Raw genomic sequence first — 7,714 nt, 5'->3', positions numbered from 1 at the left:
AGAGGGTTCCCCTTTTGTTTTGGGCATCGGCCAGGGCAGTGATGTGGTGGGAACTCTAATAGGGCAAATTGGGTGTCACCCACCATCCCATGCTGCCACCAGGGATTTGTCATCTGCGAGCGGGTGGGATCCTTCCCTTTCAAGTACTTTCCAAATGGTGGCGACCACATTCAACCAGCCCGTGGAGGAGCTGGGGTTAGGTTATCTTTTGCAGCAGGGACACAGACGTAGGGGGACGGTTGGCCTTGCCGCCGTGAGGGCGAAGCAATGCCCAGCGGAGCGATGCCCAGCCTGGCAGCGTGCCTGGCAGAGGCGGCCATTTGCTCAGGGGAGGCTGCGTCTCTGTTCACAGGAAAAGCCTACTCGCTGACGTACATCCGCGTCGAAGTCACAGACGCAGCAGAGATCAAATTTGTGGCAGAAAAGGCAGAATCTCGTGCCCAGCTTACTGTGAAAGGTAACTACGCGTTTCATGCCGTTGCGGCTTAAGCTCTCTCGCGTTACAAACCAACCACCTTCCCTTGCTTTTAACGCGAAGGAAGTTAACCACCACCTAGTTTATTTTCTCAGAAGGTCGATCTGGTACCCTAAGGCATTCAAGGCCATGTTTGAAGTTTGAGGGATAAAAAGCCGTAGTGTGACTTTCTCCTGCATTTTCTCTTTCCGGGGTATGTTTAAAAAGAATACGGACCTTTTTTTGGTGTTTAATGTAAACAGTGTGATAGAGACAGAGAGAAGGAAGACATTTGAATTAACACACTGATGAGGAGCTCAAGAAATCTGATCTCAGTCCCTGGCTTTTGCCAGTGTTGAGTAAATTATCTATTACCTCTCAAGTCATAAAATAGGGATAAGAGGTTTTCCCTTCGTTAGCTCTTCACTTGCTGTGTGATAGTTGAGGGCTTAGCGCAGTGGGGATTCTTGTCATCATCTGCATCGTCTGACCATAAAAGGAATATTGCGAACGAGCTTTTGATTGGCACGATACTGAAACTACAACTATATTGATACTCTGTCTTTTTTTTCTTCCTTTCAGAGCTGCCTGTAAAAATTGTGAAGCCTTTGCGAGATAAGATCGCTCTTGAAAAACACCGGGGATTCCTGGAGTGCCAGGTGTCTCGTGCCAACGCCAAAGTGAGGTGGTACAAAAAGGACGTTGAAATTCACCCTAGTGACAAGTACGAGATGGTGAGCGATGGTGTCTATCGGAAACTCATCATCAACGATGCGGATTATGAAGACGAAGACACGTACACTTGTGACGCCTTTGATGACAAAAGCAGCGCTAATTTCTTTGTGGAAGGTAGTAAATCGGTTTTTACCTTCTAGGATGCATTGGAAGGGGAGGATCGGCTGATTCGAAAAGTCCTTGTCACTTGGAAAACACAATACCACTTAAAACCTGTTTTAATTCAGTGGTGATTTCTTCTCAAGTCCATCGATAGTGCTTCTTTTTAGGATTGTGAGGACAGGAACATCCTAGGGAACGAATATATGATCTATTCTCCTGAGGAAATTCCCGTTCCAGGGTGGTTTATCCAATGTACTCTGTTGTTCAGAGAAGTTGCTGTAACTAGCCGAAGTGTTTCCTATTAGTAACACCCACATTTCAGTGAACCTTCTTTTCCATTTTATATAGTGCCAAGTGCTCAATGTCAGAGTACGAAATGGCTTTAGGAATCGGTCCGAGAATCAGCAGGTCTGGATTCTCTTGAGGCAGTGTCGCGGTCTCACTGTCTGACCTGTGACCAGCAATAGGTGTTCATTTTAATGCAAAAAAGGAATGTTTTTAGGCCTTCTGAGCCAATAAGTGTAGCATTCAAGTGCTGTCCAGGTGGCACGAGTGTGCAGGATGCTAATGGAAGAGTTCTTCCATGACTCCTAACCCCCTGCTTTCCCATTCCATCCTTCACCCAGAGCAATCCATTAATATTATAAAGGAGTTGTGTGACGAGGATGTGACTGAGCCTGAAGAAGCCGCGTTTGAATGTGAGATATCCCTCCCATCCGTGAAACCCCCCAAATGGACTCTACGCGGAGAAGTCTTACAGGCTGGCAGAAACATTATCATGCACCAAGAAGGCACCATCCACAGGCTGAAAATACTGAAAACCAGCGCTGATATGACAGGCACCATTCAGTTCTCCATTGGCAAATCAAAATCCACAGCTAACTTGCTCGTCAGAGGTAATGGGATATGTCCTGGCTTAATTAGATCATGAGAGAACCTCCCTCTCAGTCCCTGGAAAGTCATTTTTCAGACACTCTGTCTAACGTGCAGGCTGCACTGGGGTTTGGAAGCGTGTGTGTACCTGGCGGATCTGCTTAGTTCCCAAATTAAGTTGTTGGGCGCAGTGTTGGATGCACAAAACGAACCAGCGATGTCTCAGGAAGGGGTCGGATTAAAGGAGTTTGGTGTTCCTAGTATTCAAATCTATTGAGCTAAGACTGGTTTGGGTTTATTTTTTTTCTTCTTGACTTTATCAAAGAGGACAATGCAGATGAAATTTGCCAGAAGAGTTTATTTCATCCCATTTGTGAACTAGACAAGTTTGATAGCTCATTTACTTAATCTGCTTTGTCATTGACTTGATCGGGGACAAAGCTTCAAGGCTTTTTCTCTTCCCCTGTCACCACAGTATCTATCTCCAATCGCATCCTGAAGTCCTTGTCTTGTCTTTTATTTGCTCTTACTTGAATCGCCCTCTAACGGAGGTTTTTATTCAGTAAGCACTGGACCAGAACTGGGCCGCTATTTGGTGGCTGATATACAGGATTATCTTATAGAAATGTTCATTTCCTTCAGATCACCGTGTTGGTTTAGCTTCAAAGCAAATCTGCTCTGCAACAGAAACTGTGGCATCATCTGAGCAATTAAAGAAGCAGTAGTGAAGGATGTACATGAAATTGTTTGGCATGAAATGCAGGTTAAAAAGTTCTCTCTTCTCCAGATTGATCCTATCTTTTCCCAACCCTCCTTTCCAGATTACCACATACAGATCACCAGGAAGATGGAGAACAAGACAGCTCTGGAGCGCCACTCGGTCATCCTGTCCTGTGACTTCAAGCCTTCTCCAAAGATTGTGAAGTGGTTCAAGGACCACACACCCATCGAGCCCTCTGAGAAGTACAAAATCAAGCGGGAACAGCATTCAGCAGAGCTCAGGATTTTGAAGGTGAAGCCTGAAGATGCTGGTGTGTACAAGTGCAGGGCTGGAAACGCAGAGACAGAAGCCACGCTGACTGTGGAAGGTAGGAGCGGTTTGCAGCGGGATGGTCAGCCAGTTTCATAGGTGTAAGGAAGAAATTTTTTATGCTGAGGGTGGTGATGCCCTGGCCCAGGCTGCCCAGAGAGGTGGGAGCAGCCTCATCCCTGGCACCATCCCAGGTCAGTTGGCCCTTGGGGCTCTGAGCCCCCTGCTCTGGGTGCAGATGTCCCTGCTCCCTGCAGGGGGTTGGACTAGATGGGCTTTAACAGGCCCTTTCAAGACAAACCAATCCATGATTCTGATACCCTTATGGTTCAGTATTTCACCCTCGTTTTCCCTTCTTGAGTAAATAGAGGTAGATTCCCACATTCGCCTTCTGCTAGTTCTATATAAATGTGATGTCTTAAGTGAACCGACTGTACTATGCACTCTGCGGATGCTCTGTGATAACGACATCTGGCTCTTAGCCAGTCCTTCGCCTCTGGTGAGGCTGTAGGAAAAGCTGATCGCTGTGTCGCTTTCAGCCAGGCTTGGAGGTGAGCCACGGAATCGTTTCCAGAAGTCCAGGGAGCAGCAGCTCTTGGTAACAGTTTGACCTTGCAGAGGTTCATCCAAATGATTTAATACTCCCAAACCCTCCTCTGAGGTAGCAGAGAAGCCTCTGGGCCAGGACTGGGAAAGAAAAGAATTCCATTCCTGCCGCTCCCTAAACCTGAGCGAGCTTCTCAATCTCTTCGTACTTGCTGTTTGTAGCCGAACTCGTTGTCTTCGTCGTCTCCTCTGTGTTCCCTGGGCAATGCGTGGGGGACAGTTTGGTTATAAAGAGTATGTGGGGTGTTTAGGCATCACTGTAGTATCATTGCCGTTTTAGAAAGACTTATTTTTAAATTAAAAAGGGAAAAAAGCAGAATGTGTAAAAAGAATTGAGAGCTCTGGGCAATTTTTTTTTTTATTGGACCAAATTCAGATTGAAGTAAACGAAGTGTAATGCCCCGTGGTGTACAGGAGACCAGCCTAAAGCATCTAATCATCTCTAAACACGATGAAATCTATTTGTGATACCAGCAGTGATGGTGCACCTTGGTTTCCCACAGCCCGCAATGTCGAAGTGCTCAAACACCTGCAGGACGTGGAAATTGAAGAAGAAAGTTCTGTTGTCTTCTCCTGCGAGCTGTCTCACGACGACGAGGATGTGGAATGGTTCCTCAACGGCACCCTCCTTTACACCAACAATTTCAATGACATCAAGAACGTTGGCAAGTGCTACACGCTGACGATGAAGCAGGTCAAACCTGAGGATGCCGGCACGGTGACAATGAAGTCAGACAAGGTGTCAGAGAGCGCACGTCTGAAGGTGATAGGTGGGTCGTGATCACGCACCTCCTCAACGTCAGTAAGAGATGCAAAGGAGCTTTTCCGTACCCAGGCAGCAACTCTGCTCGTAAGCTTCAGCTCTGTGGGGATGAGCGGAGTGTGCAAGGGCTTCCTTCTAAGGAAGACTGTCTTGGTCTCCTGCCAGAACATTCCATAGCTATTTAGCATGCTTCTACTTGTCATCAGGATACTCTCAAGAGCAATTTCCTCTACCTGAGGTCTCTTAAATTATATCTAGTCCACAAACTGTTGTTTATATAGATTTTTGTCTGCAGGAAGCTGACGTTCACTGTGCCTCCAAGGGTAGGGCACTCCTTTCAGCACCTCAGTTCTGGAGCTGCGCTGCTGCAGCAAAGAGAAGGCAGTTTGCTGCTGTCCTTAGTAACCCTTAAAGTTTGGTCACATGTCTGAGGTGCTGGGGTTTGACATGCCCTTGTGCATCAGCTGAGCCACAGTAAGTGGCGTGAATTATTTTAGAATGGCAAACACGAGGTAAACCTCTCACCAATATTTCACATTTTCTTTAGCAACGCACCCGTACATGCATGCGTGAGTAAACCACAGTGACTCGTTATCCTAAAGAAATGCCTTCGCGTCTCTGGAGACATGAGTGGGAATTACTGTGGGCCATTCTCTCCGCAAATCAGACTCTGACGTTCTCCATATCCTCTTAGAGAATCATCCCTCTGATTTCCTTTGTGTTTTGCCTCCTGATCACGACTAATTTCTTCTTCCTGGAGTGTTTGAATAATTTGACTCTTTTACTCTACCCATTCAGAATCTGGAGGATTTTCTCTTCCTTCTTTTATATCTGGTCAAAATCTTTCCCTGTTTAAATACCTTCAGTGTCAAATATATTTTAAATTAGATACAGGGAATCAATAAAACAGAGATGCAAGAGCAGAACTGTGGTAGCAACCGAAAGTGTCTCGACTTAAACATCCCGGTTGTTCTCTGTTTTGCCCGTTAACCTTCAGAGAAGCCTGCTGTCTTCATGAAGTCCTTGGACGATGCTTTCGGTGAGGAGCGAGGTGTGATTAAGCTGGAATGTGAAGTCTCCAAAGAGAAGGTCAAACCTGTTTGGAAAAAGGATGGTGTGAAGCTCGCTTCTGGTAACAAGTATGAGCAGATACAGTCTGGGAAGACCCTGTGCCTCCTTATCCGTGACCTTGAAAAGACAGATGCAGGTTTATACACCTGTGATATTGGCACAGATGTGGCCAAGTCAAAGGTCAGCGTTCAGGGTGAGTACTGTAGGTGCTGGCCAGTCAAGGGGTGCTGCAAACGTGGGTGGGTTTGGTCACTTTGTCTCACACCTCTTCCTCCATAAGCCCCACATAACACAGCGAACAATCCCTGGCTCTCTTTGATGTTAAGCAGATCTGGTGTTTCAGTGAAAATCACGTCAAGAATGTAGCGTCAAGGTTTCCTTCCTGAGCATCCCTAAGGTGCAGAAATCCTCCTGAAGAGCAAATAATTGCTAACACATACACACACCCCGTGCCTCCCCCAAAACAGCACCAACAAACCAGCTTACGTTTCACATCTTGGAGCTCTTAGTTCAGAGTCCGTTGTGAGAACCCAAAAGTAGGACAACATTTACTATCAAAGAACCGAGAAGTTCAGCCTGTCCTCTCATCCATGTGACTGCTTGAAGGAAGAATTGCCCATGGCTTCCAAACTTGTGTTGGTAATGAGATAAACTGGATTTGTCCAGTTTGAACACTGGGGTGGGTAGGATGGTAAGAAGTTAACAGATAAAAACACCCCATTTTTCATATCACCATGGAGAGAAGCCTCACATGACATCCCAGAGAATTCCTGTCTGACAGCTTTTCTCCGCTCTAGGTCGGTGAACCTTGACCCTTCTCCACCACTTGAGCTGTTCTTCATGCAGTCCTTCCAGAGCAAAGCCAGGAGGTTCATGTGTTCCTTTTTCTATAGCTTTGTGGTGATTCCAAGTGAATTCCAGTGTTTGAGAAATCCTTCCCATGTCAAATACTCTGTGAAGAGCACAGTGGTGTCCTGCCGGACCAGTGGATAAACCAGTCTGATGAGCTAAAAATGTCAGCGCTACTACGCCTGTCAACCAGAAAAGCCTTTTCTCCTTGTATTAACCTACTTCTTGTCTTCCAGAACTGAACATTGGCATCACCAAGCGACTGAAGAACACTGAAGTCCAGGAGGGAGAAGATTGCACTTTTGAGTGCATTTTGTCCCACGAAAGCATTGGTGACTTCAACTGGACCCTGAATGGGAGCAAAGTGGAAAGCGGTGGGCGATTTAAAGCCTCTAACGCAGGTCGGAAATACACGCTCAGTATTAAAAATGTGATTCCTGATGATGCTGGAGAAATCATTTTCACTGCCCGTGGTCTAACGTCCAAGGCTTCTCTGGTTGTGAAAGGTAATGAGATCAGAGAGGTTCTGGGGTTTGATTTGTTGGGTGACTTTTCGTGAGATACATCAGTAAACCATGAAGGCAAACTCTTGTCATGACCCAAGTGAATAGCAGCTTTCTCAGTGAGCCGTGAGCACTGAGATTTTCCCTCAAAAACAAGTAAAAGCCTGGAAGTTTTTGTAGACACGTGAGCACTGCAAAATACACCGAGTAGTGTCGTTGTACGGACAGTTACTGCCTGGACCGTGTGATCTGAGACAACCACCCAAGGCTCCCTGGGTGGTCAGTGGAGAGAAGAAAGAGGTAGTTTTCGGATATGGTTCATCATCCACAATTAGACCTATTTAGGACAAAATAAATTGTTTCTTGCAGTCCGTTGCTTGTGCTTAGCAGGTCGCTGCTGGCTGTAGAGTGACTCCGCTACGTATCTCTGCAGCGTAGATGTCTGTGTTTAGTGAGAGAGATCCCACCCTGAGTGAAATGGGTGCCATCAGGACAAGTCCTCCGTTCCTGTAAGCAATCATTCCTGTTCACCGAGAGCCCCTCACTGCAAGTCATATGTACTACAAAGCAAGGCTGCTTCTCCTCTCCCTCCCCTAACACCACAGGAATCATTCCTCAGAGAAAGTGAAAACTTGCTGGATATTTGAATTGCAAAACCTCCAACCATATAGTGATCACGATTTTCATTGAAAGTTCCATCTCCTTTTTTCTTTTTTCTTCCCCCCCCC

General features: G+C 46.3%; 1 protein-coding gene across 1 annotated transcript in view; it reads left to right on the top strand.

The window, feature by feature from the left end:
- LOC104492130 (obscurin-like) overlaps positions 1-7,714 on the top strand; it is a gene marked incomplete at both ends in the record, with an annotated part of 9,512 nt that overhangs the window by 409 nt on the left and 1,389 nt on the right. The window contains 7 exons of the mRNA XM_010134641.1: positions 353-457; positions 1,037-1,303; positions 1,918-2,187; positions 2,986-3,252; positions 4,304-4,570; positions 5,561-5,827; positions 6,720-6,989. Of these exons, the coding sequence (XP_010132943.1) occupies positions 353-457; positions 1,037-1,303; positions 1,918-2,187; positions 2,986-3,252; positions 4,304-4,570; positions 5,561-5,827; positions 6,720-6,989 (1,713 nt within the window). The remainder of the gene's footprint in view (positions 1-352; positions 458-1,036; positions 1,304-1,917; positions 2,188-2,985; positions 3,253-4,303; positions 4,571-5,560; positions 5,828-6,719; positions 6,990-7,714) is intronic.

The sequence above is a fragment of the Buceros rhinoceros genome, unplaced genomic scaffold, assembly GCF_000710305.1.
Source record: "Buceros rhinoceros silvestris isolate BGI_N320 unplaced genomic scaffold, ASM71030v1 scaffold17744, whole genome shotgun sequence".
NCBI classification, from domain to species: domain Eukaryota; kingdom Metazoa; phylum Chordata; class Aves; order Bucerotiformes; family Bucerotidae; genus Buceros; species Buceros rhinoceros.
Note: the sequence above shows the minus strand (reverse complement) of the source record. Positions and strands in the feature narration are given on the sequence as shown.